General features: G+C 55.8%; 2 protein-coding genes across 2 annotated transcripts; one reads left to right on the top strand and one right to left on the bottom strand.

Annotated features, from left to right (window-relative positions):
- Positions 1-831: 831 nt before the first annotated feature.
- Positions 832-2,550, top strand: KRP23_11489 (putative CBL-interacting protein kinase 27; the record flags this gene model as incomplete). Its single annotated transcript, XM_067882039.1, has 1 exon — positions 832-2,550. One exon carries the CDS (start codon positions 832-834, stop codon positions 2,548-2,550), a length of 1,719 nt encoding a protein of 572 aa, XP_067740326.1.
- Positions 2,551-3,988: 1,438 nt separating this feature from the next.
- Positions 3,989-13,698, bottom strand: KRP23_11488 (Ankyrin repeat, PH and SEC7 domain containing protein secG; the record flags this gene model as incomplete). The annotated part of the gene is made up of 6 exons (XM_067882038.1): positions 3,989-10,349; positions 10,423-10,502; positions 10,578-10,829; positions 11,025-11,337; positions 12,298-12,439; positions 13,467-13,698. 6 exons carry the CDS (start codon positions 13,696-13,698, stop codon positions 3,989-3,991), a joined length of 7,380 nt encoding a protein of 2,459 aa, XP_067740325.1.
- Between the last annotated feature and the right edge of the window lie 10,349 nt (positions 13,699-24,047).

The raw sequence follows: 24,047 nt of genomic DNA, 5'->3' as shown, positions 1-24,047 counted from the left end.
GCCGAAACCGGAGCTCATACACAAATTTGTACAATACGGCTACAGGCATCCACCGTGGATTCCACGCGGCTGGCAGAGGCGCGCTCTGGAGCAGGCGCGTCTGGCTGGTACCGCCCTTGTTTCGACGAGAGAAACCCCGCCGGGGCGCTGCTGCAAGAGAACACTACAGCGCGCATACACCATTGTGTCGGCAAAGGAAGACGGCCATGGGGCAAGGCGCTCGGAGCTGCCAGCACAGCGCCGTCGGAGCGCGGCGATTGAAGATCGATTCGGCGCGCGCGTCTATGCGGCGTTTCTGACTCGCTAACTTTTAGCTGGATAGTCAGCGCGCATACAATTCCCAAGTGCAGCTCTAAAAGCACGCCTAATCCGCGTTGTAAATCGCGGTCCACTCTGCAGTGTAATTGGTGTCTCAAGCTTGCGATGGCCGATCGATTGCGCAGCATCGGCGTCGGAACTTCCTCCCCATGAGCTGCACTGCTCTCTGTCACATTAGCCTGCTGCATGCGCGCTTTCCATCCGGCAGCGTTCGTCTAATGGCCCATGGAGTCAGCGGGGCGCACCGATCTGGACCCAGCTCCAGGAGCCACCGCTGCATCTTTCTGCCGGCCTCCACTCCATGGCCACGCGTCTCGGCGTTCTACAGCAGCTACTCACGCTGCACGGAGCCCAAGCCCGGAGCTCCCTTATTATTGGGCGCGGCGCATAAACCGTCCTAAAATCTTGCCAAAAACCGAACCGCTTCCTTCTTCCATTTGCGCTTCCGCCTCGCCGGGTGCGAAGTGTCCGCGCGAATAAATAAATAGCCCCATCCAATCCCCCACGCCAGGCATGCTCAAGTCCAAGTACATGCCGCTGAGCGAGGCGGACGTGTCCCCGGAGCGCGTGGCGTCCTACGACGGCCAGCGCATCTCGCTCTCGGCGCACCCAACCACCGCCGCCTTCCTCCTGGGCAACTACCTGGGCGGGGGCATCGCGGGCGTCGTGTACGAGGCCTTCGACCAGCGCGCCAAGCGGCCCGTGGCCGTCAAGATTCTCAACCCCGTGGGCTACAAGCTCACGAGCGCGGGGGCGCTACGACGCGCCGACGTCATCAAGCCGGGCGTCCCCGTGGTGGGCCACGTGCGCGGCATGACGCTGGACAACGTCTACTGGGTGCATCTCCCACGCCGTAAGGAGCTCCTGGCCTGCTACGTGGCGGCCGGAGGGCTGCGCGAACTCACGCTCGAGATGTGCGTGAGTCTGTGGCTGCTGGACCACCACGACGAGCTGCAGAGAAGCAGCAGACGCCCCACAGACAGAGAAGACCCTGTGGGCGAGTTAGGCAGCGCCAGAGGGGCCGGTGCCGCTAGTGCAGCGGCGCAACAGGTTCAAGAACAGGAACAGGACGCTGCGGAGGACGGAGAGGAAGTGGTTATGGTCAAGGACGTGGCCTATGTGATCCCCGCCATGCCGGCCAAGTACCGCGCCTTCTTGCAGGCCAGGAAGAGCATCTACCGCGAGATCGCGCACATGCACAAGCTCACGGGCAACAGCGTGAGCGGGGAGCGCATCGGGAGCGGCCACGAGAACGTGCTGCAACTGTACGACGTGCTGGAGCTCGTGCAGCCGTCCAAGTCGACCATTTTCCTCGTGCTGGAGCTCGCGGCTGGCGGAGAGCTCTTCGACCGCATCCGAGGGGACTCCGGCGTAGACGAGCACGTAGCGCGTACGTACTTTACGCAGCTCCTGGCGGGTGTGCGCTACTGCCACCAGCTCGGCATTGTGCACCGAGACCTCAAGCCCGAGAACTTGCTGCTGAGCGACGCCGACGTGCTCAAGATCGCCGACTTTGGGCTTTCGGCACACTTTATCGCGGCCGTGAGCAGCGGCGCCGACCAGGACAATAACGGGACCAACCTCATGGCGCCCTCGCGTTTCCGACGACTCAACTCGATCGTGGGCTCGCCGCACTACGTGGCGCCCGAGGTGCTGCAGAACGCGCGCTACGGCTACGACGGCCGCAAAGCCGACATGTGGAGCAGCGGTGTCATCCTATACGGACTGCTGGTGGGCGCGCTCCCCTTCGGACGCGACCTGGCCACGTGTCCCCGGTATCTCAAGTTCGGCGAGTGGCTGCGGTCGCTACCCACGGACCCGCACACGGGCAAACTGCTGTTCGACGCCAACTTGTTCCAGGTCGGAGGCGGCTCCACTGGCTCGAGCGAGCTGTCGCCGGCGCATCCGAGCTTCCACGCGACACCGCCGATGCTGGGACTCATGCTCAACGGCTCCAATATGCTCTGGAGCCAAAGCCAAGCTGCCGGAGCCTGCTCTCCGTCTGCAGGCGGCACCAGTCCCTTCTCGAGCGACGCCAGTATGCTCAAGGCGGGAGCTGCTGGTGCTGGTGGCGTTCAGCCGCGTCGTTCCGTAGCGTTCCCGACGTGGCTCTTCCCGTCGACATTATCACCCCACGCGGTGTTCCTGCTGGCGTCTCTGCTGCACTCCGACCCGAGCAAGCGCATCTCGTGCGAGGAAGCCTGCAAGGCAGGATGGGTCCTCGACGCGTAGGCGCTCGACACTGCCTCATGCCTTGCTCCACATGTGTGACATGTGTATTCATCCAAACAACACCAAGTACTCTAGATGCATATCGACTCAAGCGATCGTACCAAATATTATGTATTTGAATATTCTCCGTGGCTGCTGCGTTCCGTAGACCACGTGAGCGGCGGCCAGCCATCCCTGTTGCTGTGCCTGGAACAAATTGCGGCAAAGACCTGCCTTGCAAGTCGTTTTCAACATTCATTGCGCCAGAAATGCGCTCGTGTCGCCTTCACGGTCTGGACAAGATGACAATGCAATGGACAAATCCACCCGGCAGACGACAACGACTTGTTCAGCAATAAAGGCGACAACGTACTCAAAGGGAACTTTACGGTTGTCTGCAATGAGGTGGTTAGAGACAACGACTCAGCAACGACACTGTCCCAGTTGTCCTCGTCGTCACCATGGTCGATACATCCAGCGTCACCGTGCCTAACGGCCGAAGCGCGCACCAAATGACAGTCAAACACGCCGCAGAACCACGCACAAGTTCGTTCTGAAGATAAAACTAGCTGATCCAACCTTGGCAACTTCACGAGCGAATTACGAAGATCCGGCCGTGAATGTAAGGCCAGTGTTACAAGCCTTCAATGTGGTCGCTCGATGCTTGAGCTCCCAACGCTGGGTCGCAGCTTCTTCTCGACGAGCCGCTGAAGGGTGGGAAAGAGCTGTCAGCCCTACGCCACAGTACTGCGCGAACGTATGCTTGAAAATGAACATGAAACAGAGGCAAGAACTTGACAATTATCATCGGAACGAATGTGGAGCACCCACGCCCTGGCACGGGTCCGCTTATTCACCAGTGGATCGGTACTCCGTTCGGTATTCTGCACGAGTGACTGCGCATAACTCCTCGAGCGACATCCACCAGCTGCCAACTAGGGTGAGCTCTTTCTTGCTTTCTACAAGAGCATAAGTCGCAAGCCAGAACGAGTAATATATTGTCGCGACGGCATGAGCGAGGGGCGAGTGTTTGACGTTTTGCAGGCGGAGACGTGTTCGCTGTACAAGGCATTTGCAATCCTGTCAGGTGGCTACAACCTTCCGATAACGTTGCCAATAAGTGCCACCACGTGCGAGCTTTTCCTGGGTTTCCCGCGGAAATGATCTCTTGGTTGCTCATTGTTCCTGATTTTCCCGAACCAATGATGCACGTCATCTAGTTGCATTGATGCTTGGAGAAAAACGGATCGAAACATCCTGGAAAGTGTCTGCACTTGCTTGGATTGCTGCGTTTCGACGTTTTGAATGCTTTCGAACAGGTTTCACGTTGATTGAAAGAAGTGAAAGTGAACATACGCCTGCATGTTTGAGTAATTGGTCGTTTGAGCTTTGCCGCTTGGTGGTGATGGATATGACTTGTGCTGGTGGACGGACGCTGTGATGACTGCAACTTGGATGCTTATGATGCCTTGGGGGTTGCAGACGAAAAAATGTTGGGAAGTCTCTCCTGGAGCAGTGGTTGGGACTGGACAAAACGACAAACGTCCATGACATTCACGTGCTTGAGCTTTGGCTGGTCCTTTCGGAACTTGGCGCTCACGGCGTTCAGCTGCGCCTCCGTGAACCCCATCTGAAGCGATATGAAGAGAGCGTCGAGCTGAGCGACAGGAAGGCTCAAGACGGTGGCGACATCTCCCTTCTTCTTCTTGCCAGAGTTTGAGACCACGTCTTCAAACGCGACTGTCACTCTCTCATACAGAGCTAGCTGCTGAGCCTCTTCCGCTTTGGCGGCAGCTATCTTGTACTCGAGTCGAAGTCGCGTCACCTTCCGCGTGGCATTTCGACGACGATAGCGTGCCTGGATCTTCCGTGCAGCTGCGAGTCTTTTGGCAACATCCTGCTCGGCCTCCAGGGCCATTCGTCTCACCCGATCATCGTCTTCGGCCTGTTTGGACTGCCATCGTCGGAATCGCGCAAAGGCGTCAAATTGCTCGTCGACACCAGCATCCTCCATCTTGGTCAATGCCTTTCGACTACGAGGAGTGAGTTTGGCGCGCTCGATGCGTCTCCGTCGGTCAAGCATGTTCTGGAAGATCTCCATCGTGCCTTTGCGTTGTGGTGCTAAGGCCAACGCGAGAAGGTAGTGCGTGGTGGCTTCGTCGTACTTCTCGTACAGCCACTGAATGCAAGCCGCATAGTTGATGTGCGCTTCAGCGTCGTCGGGATTCTGCAGTATCGCCTGTCGGAAGAAGCCGAGGAACGCGACCTTGTACTTGACGAGCGTCGGGTCTGCCATCTTGCCACGCACGATCATCTCCTCCACCAGCGTCGTGTCCTCTTCCTGGGTGATGTACAAGAAGATGCCGTACGAAAAGAGCACAAACGGGATGTCGGGTCCTCGCTGTGCCATGACGCGCACGAGTCTCCCGTAAAGCGGTCGAGCCCGATCGTAGTCGTGGGCGATCGTGTGCAAGTACAGCACGTAGTTGCCCATTTTGGCCATGTGCGTTGGATCCTCCAGGTATTCTCGCTCGCACGTTTTCATTAACCGAACAGCACGCAGTACCATTTGGAAGGAAACCCGGGCAACGCGTGCTCGCCACAGCGTCTGCAGCGTTTGTGCAGCTTGTTGCATCTGCTCCGTATACCCCCAACGCATGAGTTGTTGCCGATTTTTGAAGCCATCGTGGTCGTGTTCAATCCAGGGTGGAGGTTTCTGCCAGCTACACGCACGAGTCGCTTGGTGGCTGTAGAACAGCACGCCTGGGAAATCTGCGCGCGCCTCCATCTCGTCCCAAACCTTGAATGAACGCACCACCGTGGCTCGCTTCCGAAGCGCTTCCCATTCAAAGTATCCCTTGGGACCAAGACGCTGGATGACTTTCTCGCGATACCCGAGTTTTCGACCCATGTAGCCACGGAATACGCGCTGAACTTCACGAGCTGCAAGTCTGCGCTTGAGATGTACTTGACGCTGAGCTCGAAGACCTCGCGCTTCTCGCTTCCTCGTCAGATGACCGCGGCACGCTGCTTGAATTTTAACGACCGCAGTCTGCTGCTTTCGACGAAGGTCAGTTTCTCGCCGAGCTTTACGACCGCGGAATGCCCGCTGCAAGTCTACAGCACAGCGATTTTGATGAAGCAACGCCTTGACCATCAAGCGCGTCCTTCGAGCACGAAAATGGCGTTGAATCTTGATTGCAGCACGCATTTCCTTGCGGATTTGGGCGCTCTCTTCTTCAAACCCACGGAAGAACCGCATGTATTCCATCGCCGACGCGCTGAGCTCATCTGCTGATACTTTTCGGACGCGAGCGCGTAGAAGCTTCATACGCTTGGAATTCTGCACCACATCCTGTAGTAGTGCAAAGTCAATGGGTGGAATGGTTGACGTGAGTTCTTCCGTCACGCGGTTGTGGTACAGATAGTAGCGACTATCAGCAGCCTTCCGAGCAGAAGACGGATCCTGCTCGCCATCCAAGATCGCGATTGCCGTTGAGGGACCTCGCACGATCTCCCAATTTTCCCCCATCGCAGCGTCAAACTCTACTGGGGTATCCCAAGTGTACACAAGCTCGCCAGACGACCCCATGCTGTAGTAGAATGGCACCTCGGTCGGTGGGTCGACGTACTGTGTCCACTCTGCGATGGAGCCCATGCAATACGCTTCCGAGACTGCCGTAGTCCACTCCGCTGCTGTTCGATCCTTTTGACGATTTTCATCTTCAACAGATTCGTCGGAGTCTTCACTGTCAGGCAAATTCGCAAGCTCCTCCTGATTGTTTTCAACAGCTTCAGCAGGATCGAGCTCAGGGCTATCCTCCTCTTTCTTGACTGCGGATTCTTGTGCAAAGTATGCTGATACGAACTCGACAATAGCTCGTTGGCCGTTCATCCGCGCCATACCCAGCGGAGTCTTGCCCTCGTAGTTCTTCAGGTTCATGTCCCCACCGTAGTCTATGAGCAGCTTGAGCGTGTCGACAGCGCCGCTGCAAGCTGCGATGTGAGTCGGATGATTCCCAAGTGCATTGGCGCAGATCAAGGCACCGCTTGTGAGCAAGAGGTGCGTGCACGCCAACCGATCGTCTGCTGTGCAGCTCACGTGCAAAGGTGCGTCGCCGTCCGTGTCTTTCATGTTCACGTCTGCGTCGTACTGGATGAGCAAGTTCACGAGTGCCTCCCGCGTAGCTGCATCACCGGAGATAAGCGCAAAGTGAAGCGGCGAGCGGCCGAAGAAGTCCTTCACATCAGGACCAGCATCAGCGGCCAGCAGACACTCGGCGACGTCGACATACCCATTGCTCATGGCGTAGATCAACGGAGTGTACCCCTCAACATCGCACAAATTCAGAGCGTCATAGTCAAACACCTCCAGTCGCTGTCGAATGTGAGCAACCAGTACCCGGACGCAGTCGACCAGTCCTCGCCCAGCACAAGCGTGAACCAAGAACGTTGTGATGCGACCACTCTCACCACCGTCAAAGCTCCCCGACTCCAGAAGCACCTTGAGCGTAGCTGCGTAATTGCCTTCAACTGCTAGTTGAAGTGCGTTCAAACTACTACCAGACGTTCGGGCCTCTGTGTCGGCGCCATGGTTAAGCAGCATGTCGACAGCTTCGCTTTGACCCAAAGACGCACACAGCAAAAGCGGAGTAAACCCCTCGTTGTCGGGCGCTTCGTGCCACGCTCCGTGCTCGATCATATACTCCCCTAGTGCGACCCGTTCGTCGCGAGCTCTCACTTCGCTTGGGTCAACGACACCGCTCGGAGGAGGAAGGTTGGCGAGCAGGAGATGTAAGGCAGTCTGGCTGTGAAAGTTCACTAGATTGATGTCGAACGAGTTGCGCAGACAGAGCTTTACGAGTCGCTTGTGTCCTGCCGCCGCCGCGAGATGGAAAATACCGTTACCTTCAGCGTCCGTGACATACCAGAACCCGTGGGCAATGGAACGCTTCACAGTGGTGTAGTCGCCCTTGTACGTTGCGAGCAGGATCTTCTCCGTTCGCACAGCGGCTGCGTACTTCTTTGCCTTGTGTCTCCGCCAAGCCGTTTGTACGTGGAGTGCGGCGTTCATTTCCCAGTGGCGGCGCTTAGCCGCTTGTCGGCCCAGATAACCCCGGAACACTCGCTGGACCACAATCGCTGCTCGATGGAAGCGCAATGCCTCTTTGAAAAGCACTTGACAGCGGTGGCGGCGATAGTTGCGCTGGATGATCAAGGCGCTGTGGTTATGGAGCTGGAGCAGTGCAGATCTCTTCTCCTTTCTACGCGAGACGTATTGATTCCAAGCGAGCAGTGTAACCTTTTCGGTAGCAAGCCTTCGAGTGTGCACCATCTCTTTGATGCGTAGCTCCCAGTATGTAAAGCGGACGAGCATGTCAAAGCACAGACCTACTTGTCGCTTCTGGGCACGGCGCAAAATGGCCTCCACCCCTTTATCCTGAATGGACTTGACCGCTTTCCGCTTCCTCGCAATAGTTCGCCCTCGATGTCCACAATACACTCGCTGAATGGTGACCGCTTTTCGATGCCGGTCGCGCTGCAAGTGGAACACTTGGCGTGCTACTCGACCTCGGTACTGTCGTTGGATCAAGATAGCAGATTCTAGCTTTCGAGCCTTCATCAAGGCGACAAAGCCAACCCACCGCTGCAGCCAGTGGCCTTCTCGCTTCTGGATGATTACAGCGAAATTGTCTCGGAGTCTCTGCTGCTCCGCGGTGAAGGCAGCCCACTGATTGAACAATCGGTTGACCATGCGTGACTGCACCTTCAATAGGTACTTCTTCGCCACTTTATTGCGCTTTGCGCGCAAGTTCATTTGCTTGCGAAGTTGTGCGTGCTCCTTCCTCTGCCGAATGCAGCGCTGGATCGTCCTCGCTGCGTGTGCCCTCCGCTTCTGCAGAGCGACGTGCAGCTTCCACTTCATGAGCTTAAACTTCAAGAACAACAGGTTTGCCTTTCGCCGGTTCTTCTTCCTCGTCACGAACGACTTCCATTGCTCCACGACGTGTCCAAGCTCTTTCCTTTTCGCTGCTGCAGCACGCTGAGTGGCTTCTTCCTCTCGAGCTTTCTGTACCAGCTTCTTCTGCTTCTCTTCAAGCTCGCGCTTTTGCTTGTCTTCTTGCTGCCTTTTCGCTTTCAATCGCGCTTGATGACGCTCCATGTCTTTCTCGCGCAAAGCTTCGAGTCGCTTCCTCTCCAACTCCTGGTTTTTCAGCTTGAGCTCTCGTTCACGGAGCTGGGCAGAGAGTTTGTCTCGAGCCTGCGTCTTGGTTTGCTGAGCGCGTCTTCGTGCACGATAGGCACGCTGGACTCGAATCACCATGCGAAGCCTCAGCTCTTCCATTTGCTGCTGCCACGGCACTGCTAGAAGCATTGACGCCTTCACCGCGATGTCGTGCTTTTTCTGAAGTCGTCCGATGTGCGCCTCGAACCGACCAAGCACTGATAAAAGCTCCTTTGAAGCCACAGAAGCGCTAGTTTCTTCACCTGGGCCTCTTGCCATTGACTCCGATGGAGATTTAATTGCCACCACCTCTTTCCACACGTTGTTCACCAAGTTTTCGCCGTCCGTGATTTTCTTCTGGATGTGTTGAAGCTCTTGTTCTTGTAAACGGATCCGATTCTCTAGCAGGCGAAGCTGTACTCGAAACTGGTTGTTACCGTTGTTGCGCTCCATCTTCATCAACTCGATTCTCTGGTTGCGTAACGCTCTCTCCTGTTCTGCGTACAGCGTCACCCACTTGTCCACCTTCGAGTCCAACGTGATGGTGTCTCGAAGACGAATGAGACTTGATAAGGATTCTCCGTCGTCATTAAACTTGAACTGAGCCAGGATGTCCTCCGCGACTTCACCGAACAACTCGACCAGTGTTGTCAAAAAGACCTCCGTAGAGACCATAAAACGACTGCCATCGGCCTGGAGTCGAGTCACTACCATTTCTCGGACGATGTACTGCGCCAAAAGGATGGGGGCTGCTAGGCGCGGAGCACCATCGAAGCGAAGGCACCGAGAAAAGTCAAACACACGCTGCATAACGCGTTCACACGCTGGTTTAGACAAGAAAACTTGCTTCGTGCCGTCTGGGATGAACGGGTGATTGCGCAGCTCCAACATGTTCACAGCAATGTACTTCTTCGAGCCACTGGCGTTCGATGAATGGGCCAGCTTCTCTTTAGCCGCCAGATCCAGATCAAACTCGTCTTTGAGGTGGCGTCGCACAAACAAAAAGAAGACGAGTGTTTCCTCGTCAAAGACTTCTCTCAGGAACGATGAGAACAAGGCCACCTGCGGATATTGCTCGCGTACTAACTCCATGTTGTACATGAGGTCCATGCATTCTTGATCGGCGAGTTCTGGCAGCCCCAGCGTATGGTGGATGTATCTGCGAGTGAAGAACGGCATGGCTAGTCGTCCACCGTTGACCACGCGGTTGTTCTTAGGTTTTACCCACACATCCGAAGAAGCCTCAGCCTTTGCAATGCCATTTTTCAGAAGCAGGACGTCTGAAAGCGCATCGTAGATGACCTCAATTATTCGGAGAAGCCAATTGATCCCACGCTGTCTCGGCAGTGACATCTTTGCTGTGTCCGCTGGTGCAACAGCCTCGAAAAAACGTGGGTAGCGCGACCTCAGCATTCGTGTCGACATCATGACTGGAGCAGAAACTGCATTTGCCTCGGCACCTTGTTCATCTTGATTCCGAGTCACCGCCGTGGCGGGGAGAGCCCGAGATGGCGGCTTCGTTGATTTGCTATGCGAACCCCTACTAACTTGCGCGACAGGAGGTCTCTCTTCTGCTGGCAACAGTCCTCGCTGTCTACAGACAGCAACACCACTTAGCTTACCACGATCACCGCCAATTTTAACGCTACATGTTTCTACTTGCCTACCGTAGCTGGCAGTTAATGTACTCAATCTTGTCGAGGTATGGCAGCAGCATCTTCTTTTGCTCCAGAATCCCCACACTCATCTACAAACCCGCACGAAAACTCAAAACCAATGATCTTGGCGTCACCTCAGGTATCAATCTGCCCACACTACGCACCTGAGCTTGCACGACTTTCTTCTCCGGCACGAATTGTTGTTTGTGAACGACTTCATTGTGCTGGATGTCTGCTGGAAGTGCGCTATTCTGTTGATCCGGGTGCAAAATGGCCGCCAACCACGCCTTGTTGGCTTCCGTATCACAATCACTTGCGTCCTCTCGCCGCTTTTTCTTCCTCGTTCGCTGCGAGCCACCAGCTAGCGACACGGTGCCGTCCAATTCATAAGGAGAGCGCTTGGTCATAGCTCCGTACTAGTCGAACGTGGAAAAACAGTAACGGATGAAGGGACACACCAGTGACTTGAAAAGGTATACGCTACACTTGATATTGATGGGGGAGCACGACGTCTTAGGACCTCGCACAATTATCGATAGAGTGAGGACTTCAACTACGCTAGCATGCATGCCTAGCGCCTATTTGCTGACCTCTGCGTCTGCTCTTCGTACGTTTATGTCGTGTTTCTCGAACTCTTGCAGAGCGACCGCCTGCTTGACCAGAGCGCGGACTTCTTGGATATCGCGCAGACCACGACGCAGTTGCTGCTGCATCGAGTCCACTGAGTCGCGCATGATCTGGATGTCCTCGCTGTCAATTGCGACCTCGTCGTGTCGGAAGTCATCGTCAGTACCCCCATTGAATTGAGACTGCTTCTCAACGGGGTGCTGCCTCCTCGTGTACGTGAAGAGGGCGACGGCGGTGGGGCCGAGAAGGAATCGGGCGCGGGGTGCCAAGTGCTTCGCCTGGCGATGCTGGTGGGCTCTGCGCCGATGGCACGACGTCCTTCGGCAGCAGCGCCGGAGCGATTCTCCACATTGGTTGTCCATGGTTGTGGATCGCACGATACTGTAGCGAGGTAAACGGCCTGTAGCGAGGTAAACGACTTTACGTCGAGCACGCAAAACGGGGAGTGAGGTCTTGTGCGAGCGGGGCGCTGGGTGCTACCATAGAGTCTATCGAAAATGTCGGAGGCAAAGAACACACTCGAATGAAATCGACGAATGCCGACGGATGGCGGTTTGAGTTTTGACGGTCAATTCAAGGACGCACAGGTGTTTCGTCGTCCTCGAGGCGTTGGCAACCACGCGTTCTGCGGCATCGTGTTCGGTGGCGTTCGGCGAAGCTCGAGCGCAGGTGCGATGCGATTTGACAGGTAGGCTGCTTCAGGCAAGCCTTCCCATGGTGCGCGCCGCCGGAAGCCTGCCGCAGTGCGAGCGCAGGCATCAAATCGCCCAGGACTGCCTCTCGCGCTGCCGAATGCGGCCGAATTCTCTTCGCTCGTTGGACGGAGCCCATTGCATGCGCCATGAGAACCCTGGTCGTATCGGATCGCAGATTGAAGCGCCGCAAAAGAAACTGCGCTTCGTTAGCATTCCGACGGGTACGAATTGGAAGGGATCCTACCGAAGCAACGTGCTCAGCAGTTCTAACCACCGACAATTTGCCATGGAGAGCGCACCCGTCTCTTCGAATGCCATCCCCGACCATTGCTGCAAGCTGCCTTCTGTTTCGCGGTGTTGCAGTCTGCAACTTGCGACCACCGGCGATGAAAGTGCGATTTGAGGAGGCGTCGCTGGATTGATCAGGTCGACGACAGGTTGTTGTGATCCACACTTCGGCGAAGCCTTTCGTTGCCGAATCGGCAGCACACCGCTACAAGTTGTTCCCTTCTGGCAGGAATTCGGCCGCTGTCTCGTTTGTGCTGCAAAGGGCTCAACGTACGGGGTGATGTCGCTCACAAACTGTTCGCTGACAGCTTTCAGCAGCAGTGCTCTCGTTAGAGCAGCAATCTGCATGCACGACTGACCCGATGGCAAGCATGTCGTAGCTTGATGCACGGCATGTATGGGTTTTGCAAAGCGATCTGTACCACCAGCATTTTGGATTCAGTCATTAGACGTTACCAGATCTGGGTGTTGCTAACAGCAACTTGCCATCCAGTCCGATATCGGGAGCTATATCATGGCCACATCCGGTGTCAGCAGATCTGGTAGCATTGCTTCGAGCGGTTCGACGGCAGATGTTCATTTGCCGAGCTTGTTTCAAGGATTAATGAGGCCACCGCCACTTCCAAGACAATTATAATCTCTAAACCAATCCGAAAATTGTACCAAACAGTAACAATTTAGCAATTGTTGTGATGGATTGCTAAATTATTGACTATTGTGGCGTGCAGTTATTTTGGGCGAAGGTATCCGTTATATGACCCTTGGGTCCAAAAAATTATATCGCAGTCCGCTATATGGACAGCTGTCAGAATTGCCGCTTTAAAATGAGGACCGTCCAACAGGGCCGCCGATATTTATGAGGACAGCATCAGCAAATAAATAATGCCGCACGGCAAGGCAAACCTGCTGCATACATAATGTCATGTTGAGCTAGCAGTACATCAATTATGGCACTATGACCGATATGAGCTGCGTTGCGCTTGCCTAATTACGTAGCCCATCTACAGTGCTAGCATCCCAATAACTTGCATTCTGGCGTAGAAACAGAATTTGTTCGAGAGTGACCGGGTGCAGGCCGTTGCGCTCGTGCCCGAGCGTGATGCGAGCAACACTGAAAAATCGCTCAACCACGTTGGAAGTGGGTGGAATGCTGCGCAGCACGTCGTACTGCTGCTGGTTCTGAGCGAGCCGACGACGCTTCTGTAAGCGCTCAATAAAAGAACCTTCATCGTCTTCACTGGGGGGCTCTGGGGTGGTGCTCGCAGCGAAGGGCTGCAGGGGGCCTTCTCGGCCCGGGTAAGTCTGCTGGTTTTGCCGCGCATGACACGAACGCAGCCTGACTCGAAGTCAGGGCTGTGAATAATATCAGCTCTTGGCCCTGTTACACAAAGTTGCTAGGGTTAGTATAAGACTTGAGCATAGCGTATATCACAGCGAGCTTACCAAGACAGTTAGCGTAGCCCGGCTTGATGGCAATAAGCCCATCAAACCACCCACGCACATCAAGCAGGTCCTCCTCCTCGCCTTGAAGAGCCTTCGACACGGACTCGACATCCTTGAGCTCTTTCAGGAGGGCTCGAAGATGACGATTACAGGCTGGAGCAGGAAGCAGGTCGGCAATCGCATCATCTTGCACGTCAAGGTGCTCTAAAAGCCGGAAGTACCGATGTAACATCGTGAATGCTGAACTCCACCGGGTGTCCTGGCGGACTACGGGTCTGAGGTCCGTTTTAGGCCTAAAAGAGTACAAAATAACCAATTAGGTCACAAATTAGTGTACATGGTAAGGTAAATATCTATAAAAAGCAACAATTCCCCAAAATTAAATTTAACGTACCGGAGCTTAGCTGATTGACTCAGAGTTCGAAGCTTGAGCATAAGAGTTTGTACCCCCGCAAGATCGGACTCGTGATCTTGCAGCTCGTGCTGCACCGCACGATTTAGTCGGTGCGAGGCGCATCCCACTAAAGGAACACCAACGAGAGTCGCGAGGCGTCTGTTGACCCGACAGTTGTCGCCCACAATGTACAAACACTGATCGATCTGCTTGCCAAAGTCGCGCGGAAGCATATTGGCAAGAAATTCTCGGTGCGCAGCAGCCGACAGATCATCATCTTCCCCGTGGAGGAGAGGGGCCATACACAGCAGTGGTGTCAGTACCTTGCCACCCACCTCGTAGAGGGCAAAAAACGGCAAGGTAGTGTTCACCCAAATGGGTCCACCGTCGAGAATCAGACCAAAACGGTCAGGCATGTCAGCCGCAATTGTAGTGGGGCTATACAGTCGGTTCACCTCCTACCTTAGTGCAACATGCACTAATGGATACATTCAGGTTGACCACTCCACAGGGTGGTCCACATTCATAGCAAAATCATATGACTGGTAGAAAGCAACATATTTCTACCAATGAGAGTCATTCATTAGATAGGGATTCTGCCAGCCATCCAATGGCAGAATCTCTCATTAGAAATATCAGTTTTAGGAGGAAACCCCATTTACAATCAATACAGTTCTCATTTTGGCATCAAAGCTATCGTTCGGTTTCTTTGTCTAGGTTTAAGTATATTTGCGGACACAAGTATACTGAACTTAAGTAAATCACCCCTACGCTTCCTCATACACGTGCGCACACGTGTAAGCTTAAGTAGTGGGTCTAAGCAGACCCATTACAGCAATTGCCCTCACCACTGTCACCGAGACGCCTTCCATTGTAGCGCGTAGTATCTCGACACAGACAGGGTCCAGGTTGGTGTAACTAATCACAAAATTCACGTATTATGCCGAATGTTAAAATTTTTAATCAAAATTAAAAAAACACAATTAACGTACCGCCTTGTCGTCCGACTTTCACAGAAGGCAAGTGGTAGGTTGCTCATGATAACCACCCGTACAGGCTATGCGAAGACCGACGCACGTAGCTCAGCAATGAGCCCGTCTCTCCTGACGTGGCTTCGAGCATTTCGGCCTCAAAGTTGGAATGCTCCCTCGTCACGTGTTGCATGAGGTTGGTGAAGCCGTTGCGGCGGGTCTGTTTTCGAACCGTGCCACAGCGACAGCGGAAGTATTCAAGAATAACTTCGTCAAAGTCGTCGCGGCACGGTTGGATAAAGAACCCCGTGACTTGAGCGGGGAGGTCGGGAAACGATGACCATTGAAGGAAGGCTGGGTTGCGGGGAGTGGGTTACAGGAACTTTGCAAAATGAGTGTTATAAGTATCTTGACGCTCTTGAGCGCCAGCCAACTCTGCGACCAACCGTTGGAACGGTTGGCTTTGAAAACCCACAGAATTTTTGATGGGTTATGATAGGTTTTACATATGTAATATTGTGGTTTATGTTTCTTACATAAATTATGATATTGAGCAGTCTCGCTACATAAATTATGATAAATGCTGGGTCGGCAGCCAGCAATACATTTATTTATGATATGATGGACCATTATTGTTATGGCCATGCTATTTTCGGCGGTCCTGCCGTCCAATTATCTCGCCGCCATAAATCGCGAGCTCAGGAAAAGAAAAAGAAACTGGGCTTGCACTGATGTGGTATGTATGGGTCATACCGCGCCACTGTTTTTAGCATAGTTAGTCGACGTGGAACCAAACGAATGACTACCGTATTAATAGCGGGTGTCAGATACTAAACCACTTGGTTTCACTAAAGATACGTGTGGTTTGCCCTCCGACTCCTATTTCTGACCAATATATATTGTATTTAATTATTTCGGACTCAGAAATAAATCATAAATCGGTGAGCAAAAGTTCTGCAAGGCACAATAATAAAATCATTTTAATGAACGGCGATTGACTGCAAATTTATTTTTTGAGTTCTAATTCGTGGGCAATTAGCTTTATTATAGTCAGACGAAGAATTGGCCACTTATAATTAAGCATGAAGGGAGGCAGAATGGTTGCGCGGAAATCGATTGTAACGGGGTTACCTGAAGAGTGCCCGTCACTCTTCCGGGTTGGGTATATGGTGTACCCAACACCACTGACACGTGGTGGTGGCCCACAGCCACCCATACATAAAACATATAGGATAAACTATAGTTGACTTAGGAATTGTATTGCAAGACGATCTCTAGGTAACTAACTATAAATATATCAGTCTATAAACTACGTTGTCTAAGTCAACCGTTCCCCAAGACCGGGAACTAGTGAACCGTCGTTCACTTGGAGTTTGTGTACTCCTAGCACTTCCTCGAGCGCAAGGTGCTGTGTGACTCCCGTCACACTTGGTAGCACTTGTAGTCAATCCTCGCCTACGCGGGTAAGATTGGACTACCTGAATCCTCTGTGGTCTCAAGCATTGAGCCACCATGGATCGCAGTGAGTTTCCTCACTTGAACGACTCGCAGTTCGAGTCCGTTCGGAAGATGGCGGGCATCTTCGGGATGGATGCCCTCCAGAGCTTGGCGGCAGCAACACCTGCCGAGCAGCTCGAGCGCGTAAGCGCTTTCGACACGTACGAGCAAGGGCTAATCGCCCATGTACGTGGGAGCCTACAGGCCCCTGTGGCTGAACGAAAACCAGTTCAGCCCAAGCCTTTGAGGCTGAAGGTTAACCCCTACGAAGGGAAGGAAGGGGAAAACCTTCACTTCTGGGTCCGAGAGGTCGAGCTCGCTATGGACGCGGCTCTCGTCTCGGACGAGCGACTCCGCGTCGCTTTTGCTCTCTCCCACCTTAGTGGTCGAGCAAAGAGCTGGGCGTATACGCGTGAAGCGACAACGCCTGGATGCTTTGCATCCTGGGCTCAGCTGTGTGAACAGCTTCGAGCCGCCTTCCTCCCGGCGAACTATGAGTATCGCCAGCGCTCACGCTTCCTTGCGTGCAAGCAAGGGAGACGTGAGCTGCACGAGTACATCCAGGAGATGCGGGAGCTCACCGCATCTCTGGTGGGAAACCCACTCCATGAACACATCAAGGTGACGGTGTTCATGGACGGCCTGCGAGTAGGCCCAGCGCGAACGCAGCTGTTTCGGGTGCAAGCAAGCACCCTGGAAGAAGCGATTCAAATCGCTCTTCAGGAGGAGTACAGCCATCGACAGGCTCGCACTCCTGCCACTGCGTGGCTTGGAGGCTCCACTCAGGGCGGGCCCCAAAGTAGAGGCCCCTTCAACGGTCCTGTGCCGATGGACCTAAGCCTTGCCGAACAGCACGACATTCGCTGTTTCGGCTGTGGCAAACTGGGGCACATGAAACGTGCGTGCCCCGCGGGAGGAACAACACGGCGGTTTCCTCCCAAGCCCTTTGGTCCTAGGGGTCGCTGGCAAAAGCCGCGACCCCGTGGCCAGGGGAACGCCGGGAACCAGTAGGGGCGGGGCGCCCTACTGGGGAAGATCTAAGTCTTCATGAGTGGTGCGCGGGTGGTGCGCACCATGAAGGCTTAGCCCCTGAGAGTCTCTGTACTCTCGAAGCGGAGAAGGGCAGCGGAGGGCTGCTTGTAGTACATGCAAGTGTACGGGGATACGATCATCCCATGAGAATCTTGATCGATTCTGGGGCGTCAAAGAACTTTGCACGCCGCCGGACGGTCGCTCGCAAGAGCGACCAGTTCACCGATGCTTTACGAGAAAGTAAAGGGAACGGGCATGTCCTAGTCAGACTGGCTGACGGGACTGTAGTGGAGGTGCCCAAGGTCTTTATGGACCTGTCCGTCAAGGTTGAGGACTTTAATTCCACTGAACGATTCCTCGTTCTTGATATGGACAAGTACGACTTGATCCTGGGCATGCCATGGCTTGAGAAGCATGAGCCCTGGATAGACTGGCGCGGCAAAGCCATCGGGGCTAGCCGGCCTGCTGCTACTGACAGAGCATTGGTGAGTCATGTTCCCACCTCTGTCAGCAGCCGGGCCTACCACCGGAGCCGAGTCGGAAATGACTCCGAAGAATTAGTTGCGGCAGGAGCCGCAACGGGTGTCATGACACCGTCCACCGCGGGCAACGGACCGCCACAGGCAATGCCGGTGGACAGGACGTCGAGTCCAGCGAGGGGAACTGCAATGACAGCAGTACCCACCGCTCCTGACTATGGCACCGTACGGCCTTCGGCCTTATCGACGCCGGGGAAAGTCAACTCCCCAAGGGAAACGAGCCCACGTGAGACCAAGGAGGTCGAGACCGTGGCCAGGGTCGAGGTTGCTGGGAGCACCTCTGGTGTGGGTAACAATGTGCCACACGGAGTCGATGGAACTCCCGACTCCACCCTTGAGTCACCACCGGCTGTGGGTAACAAAGGACCATGCCGTGGTGGGCATCGACGACGTCGTCGCCGCCGTAAGCCGAGTCTGGTGAGACAGACTGGAGTCGCTACAAGCGACTCGGAGAGAGAGAACTCTCCTCAGGCACGGCCGGCCGAAGAATGCTATCACTTCTTCGACGGCGAGACCGGGTGTACGGTCAAGGCGGGCTCCACAACGTTGGCAGCCCTGCCTGAGGTGTCAGAGCTACTGAAGCTCGAGGAAATGTCGATGGACGATTTCCTCGCACAACTGAAAGCCGAGGCAATCGCGGAGATGGTGCTCCTGAAGCCGGAGGCCTCTCCAGAAGAGCTGAGCTCCTCTTCCGTTATGGACAAGGATGTCCTGGACGAGCTTGGCAAGAAGCGCGCAACGCGCACGGGCTCTGCGATCCTCGAGAACCCCAAGGATCCAGTGTATCCTTTGGTGAAGGAGTTCTCGGACGTGGTGTCCAAGGACCCGCCGTCCCAACTCCCACCTGACCGAGGAGTTAGGCACGAGATTGATCTCGTGCCAGGCACAAAGTACTGTGTGACCAGGCAATGGCCACTGCCTCGCGAACAGTGCGAGGTCATTGATGCCTTCTTCGCCGCGAAGGCAAAGGCAGGCATGGTGCGTGAGTCGAAGTCTCCGCACTCGACGCCCACCTTCTGCGTTCGCAAGCCGAACGGGAAGTGGCGTCTGGTTCATGCTTATAACAAGCTGAACAGCGCAACGGTGCCCGCCCAGACACCCATTCCCCGCAAGGATGTGTTGTTGAACAACATGGCGGGCTGCGAGCTTTATAGCGCGCTGGATCTGGTGGATGGATACTACCAGATCCTGATGCGCGAGCGCGACATCCCGCTCACGGCGGTGAGCACCCCGAGCGGCATGCTCTGGGAGTGGCTAGTGATGCCACAGGGCCTATCAAATGCCCCAGCGACTTTCAATCGCTTGGTCACACAGTTGTTTAGACCCTTGCGTGCGTTCACGCAGACGTACTTTGACGATATCTTCGTCCATAGCCGTGCCGGGGAAGGCAAGACGGCTATCGAGGTGCATCTCGAGCACCTCCGTCGAGTGTTTATGGTCATGAGAGCAAACAAGCTCTATGCCAACATCGACAAGTGCGTCTTTGCGGCACAAGAGATCAAAGTTCTCGGCTGCTTCGTCAGCAGCGTCGGCGTTCGAGCCGATCCTGAGAAGGTCAAGGCCATTGCGGCCTGGCCCACACCACGATCCCAAAAGGATCTTCGCAAGTGGTTGGGTCTCGCCAACTACTTGCACAAGTATAGTGCGGGGTATGCCGGGCTGGCACGACCCCTGTCGGATCTCCTTAAGAAGGATGCCGACTGGCGCTGGGAGAGCCGTCATCAGGATGCATTCAACAGCATCAAGGCGAGCTTGCAGCGCGCGCCGGTCCTGGCTTTGCCGGACGAGACAAAACCGTTCAGCGTTGTCTGCGACGCCTCCGACTATGCCATCGGTTGCGCGCTGCTGCAACACGACGCGGATGGACACGAGCGAGTCATCTCGTTCCAGTCCAGGCAGCTTAAAGCCGCCGAGAGGAACTACCCTGTCCATGACAAGGAGCTCCTCGCAATGAAGTATGCCCTTGTCAAGTTCCGGGTACACCTCCTGGGCTCTGAGCCCTTTGTGATCTATACAGACCACGCGTCCTTGCGGACGGCCACCAACTCTCCGCATCTGTCTCAGAGGATGGCCCGCTGGCTGTCATTCTTCGCGGAATATAACTTCCGCGAAGAATACAAGCCGGGCAAGCTGAACGTGCTTGCCGACGCGTTATCCCGTCGACCCGACTATGAGCTCGCGCACATTAGTCGGGTTACGACAGATCTGTACGATCGGATACGGCTAGCGTATCGAGATGATGAGAATCTCTTCCCCATCGTGCGGTTCCTCACCGCTGGCAAGGAGGCCAAGCATGCATGGCTAACGCCCCGCCATCGTGCCCGCCTCCATCGCTATGCGTGGGTCGATGGCCTCCTCCACTACCGCGTGGATCCGGCCGATCCTCCGCGGATAGTCGTCCCCAACGATGAGGATCTGAAGTATGACATACTTCAGGAGGCGCATGATGTGCCTTCCAGCGGCCACCTTGGCCGCGAAAAGACCTTCTTGTCAGTCTCCCAGGTCTTCTGGTGGGCCCACATGTACAAGTGGGTCGCCACGTATGTAAGGACCTGCGAGACATGCCAGCGAGTGAAACCTGCTGGTCATGCCTCGGCTCCTTTGCAGAGCCTGCCAGTCCCGGAAGACTGCTGGAAGTCGATGAGTCTTGACTTCGTCTTCGGACTGCCGGCTGATGCCCAGGGCAACACCGGCATCCTGGTGTTTGTCTGCCGCTTGAGCAAGATGGTACACCTTGCTCCGGTGGCTGACTCAGTCACCGGTGAACAGACTGCACGGCTGTTCCTGGATGGCGTCTTCCGCTATCATGGCCTCCCTGAGACTATTGTCTCTGACCGTGACCCACGGTTCACGTCTGCGTTTTGGAAAACGCTGTTCCAATTGCTTGGAACACGGCTGCTCATGTCCACGGCCGACCACCCGCAGACGGACGGCCAGACGGAGCGCGTCAATCGCGTCCTGGAAGACACTCTACGCAGTGTCTGTGCCGAATCTCCCGGCACATGGTCGGCCAGTTTGCCGATGGTTGAGTTTGCACTCAACAACGCGGTACACGCGTCCACGGGGTTCTCCCCGTTCTACCTCAACGGGCTCCGGAACCCCCTGGTGCCACTCACTCTCCGTGGTGACACCGCGGCTTCGGTCGTAAGTGGGGGAGAGGCTCGGAAAGCTCTTTCCTCCCAGGTGTCAGACGTGACACCGGCTTCCCTAAAGAAGCAGTTGTCGACTTTTGTCGACAACAGGCTTAATGTGATAAGCCGGGTGCGCGACACAATGGCCGCCGCCCAAGATAAACAAAAGGAGTACTCTGACCGACATGGAAGAGGAAACTTAAACGTGTTTAAAGTGGGCGAGTTAGTCTTACTCGACACTAGGAACCTACCACTAAACTCGGTCAGTTCCGTGCTCAGCAATAAGCTGAAGCACAGGTTTATCGGACCCTTTGAGGTCCTGAGCAGGCATGGCTCCGCCTACACGATCGACTTGCCTAAGTCGATGACGACCCACCCGACGTTTTATGTGGGTCGTCTGAAGCGCTACCACGACCCTCAGGCTTCTGATCCCCCGCAGGAAGCGAAAGGGGATTCTGAGGTGGCGAGTTCACCACCTCGAACCGAGCGCCCGCCTCCCGCTGTGGCGACCGCCACGCGGAAGCCGGCGCAGGGGACTGGTCGTAGGCGTAAGCCTGTGACCTCGAAGACGCCCCGCCGTACGGGTAGGAACCGTAGTACGGCTGGGAGTACGCATAGGACTGCGGCTCCCGATAGCCCGGATAGCTCGGCCGGTTCTGGATCTCAGAACGGAGGTGAGCCACCTCGTCGCGAAGACAGTCGACGTCGTACGACGACGCACGACGATCGACCCGGGAGTGGAGATCCCCACACTCCTGGCTCAGTCGGTCCACATCCCCACGAAGGAGGGGAAGAGACCCCGGCTTTCCCGACTGAGCGGCAGCCTGCCCACCAGGGCCGAGACCCAATGCGATCTCCAGAGTGTACACTCGATCACGGAGATCGTGGATCTCCTGCTGCTGAAGCAGCACGGACCGATCGGGAGATCGCGCCGACGATCTCGGAGCCTCACGCTGTGGCGGAGCATCGTACGCATAGTCGAGCAAGGCCTCCGCCGGCCCTCCTCGACCGTAATGGGGAAACCCACTACCACGTGGAGCGTGTGCTCCGTGAGCGGCGCCGCCAAAGGAGGCGCCAGCTCTTGGTGAAGTGGCGAGGGTATCCCTCGTCACAGAACTCATGGGAGCCGATCGAGCGGCTCCAGGCTGACTGCCCGAAGGCTGTCGCGATCTGGGAACAGAAGCGGCGACAGCTTCGTAAGTAGTCCGCGGCTTCTTAGCCGACGGACGGGGTACGGTGGCAGACGCATGAACACCGTACCCGCGCTCATTTCGAGCGCTGGACTGAGCTCTACGCTTCAGTCCTTCCATCTCGGAGTACAGCTTCCGCTTACTCACGAGGTGGGCAAACCGAATCCGGAGGTCGCGCTGATCGAGGATTCGATGCAGCAGGCGATCCTCCTTGAGCTCATCGAGCTCCTGGGCGGAATACCCACGCAGGCCAACCCACCGCCAGAACAGGTCCTCAGCTTGGGCCACGGTGTAAGTGTTCTCGGGTTGGACCCAAGGGTAACCCCACACCGGGTGGAGACCACCCCTGTTCTCACCCTTCTTGCGAAGGGTGGTGAACTCCTTGAGCGGCATCCGATGCGGAGCCAGGAGGACGCACCGAGCCGCCTCAATATCCTCGGTGAACAAGTCCACCTTTTGGATCAAGTCGCGCTCATACGCGCCTCGGGAGGTGGGGCCTCCAATGAGGCCACGAGGGGCGCCGAGCCTCTCAAGGAACAACGGAGAACCCGTGTTCTCATCGGGCGGGAAGTAGCCCCTGGGGTGCTTGGACTCCCTCTCTCCCGAAGCACCCCCGCCAGGAGTTGGTTGCGGCGCCGGAGGCGAGAGGCGCTGGCGCATCCGGGCCTCCTGGAGGCGTTCTTGCTGCTCGTCGAGCGCATTAGCGACCTCCTCCGGGACATGTACCTGTCCCTCTTCATCCTCCGAGTTTGACTCCGAGGAGTCAAACAGGGACTTGATGACATCAAGCCCCCTAGTCCGGCCCTTGGGAGGGGACCGAGAAGCGATTCGCTTCTTCGACGCGGCCTCTTTGGCCTTGGCGTCACGGGCTCGCTGGAGACCCTCGCCGAGCGTCAAGCGCTTGGCTGGCGACGCTGCCTTAGCGTCGCCGTCCATCTGGCCACCCGCGGCGCTGGCATTCGTGGACCCAGTGTCCGCAGGAGACTTTGGCACGTTGTCCCCATCTCCACTCAGGTCCCCATGGACCGAGGACACGTCCTCAGACGCGCCTTTGTGACTTGGCGCGTCACCTTCGTCGTGTGAGACTGCTCCAGGAGAGGAGCAGTGCTCAAGGTCGCTCGGCGACCCGGGACTGCGGTCCCGATGTACAAACCGAGGGTTTGGACGGTCGTCCGGTGGTACATCGGGCGAACCACGGCGTCGCGAGCGCGTGCTCGCAGACGCGGATACGGACGCGTCGCCAGGCGAATAAATCGCCTGGGAAGCCGCATCAACGGCTTCCCCCAACGCGGAGGCCTTGCCGCGAGGCTTGGCCGATTTTGACTTCGCCCTCGCGGGCTTAGTCTTGGACGCTTTCGCGTCGCGAGGTGTCTTCCTCTGAGGCATCTTGCCAGGCCGACGTGGAGGCCAGGGAGCACGTTTGGGAATGCCCCAGCGCTCCGGAAGAGCGGAGAGCGCGAGCGGAAACGCTCGGCCTCTTGTCGATGGTTATCGACTGAGCGAGGAAGTAAGAGAAACTTCCCGCTCGCCCCGATTGGTCGATAAGATCGAGTCTAAGTGGGGGAGGATGTAACGGGGTTACCTGAAGAGTGCCCGTCACTCTTCCGGGTTGGGTATATGGTGTACCCAACACCACTGACACGTGGTGGTGGCCCACAGCCACCCATACATAAAACATATAGGATAAACTATAGTTGACTTAGGAATTGTATTGCAAGACGATCTCTAGGTAACTAACTATAAATATATCAGTCTATAAACTACGTTGTCTAAGTCAACCGTTCCCCAAGACCGGGAACTAGTGAACCGTCGTTCACTTGGAGTTTG

This window comes from Phytophthora ramorum (genome assembly GCF_020800215.1).
Source record: "Phytophthora ramorum isolate Pr-102 chromosome Unknown Phyram_PR-102_s0012, whole genome shotgun sequence".
Classification (NCBI taxonomy): Eukaryota; Oomycota; class Peronosporomycetes; order Peronosporales; family Peronosporaceae; genus Phytophthora; species Phytophthora ramorum.
The sequence above is the reverse complement of the archived record's forward strand: the minus strand, read 5'-3'. Positions and strand labels throughout refer to the sequence as shown.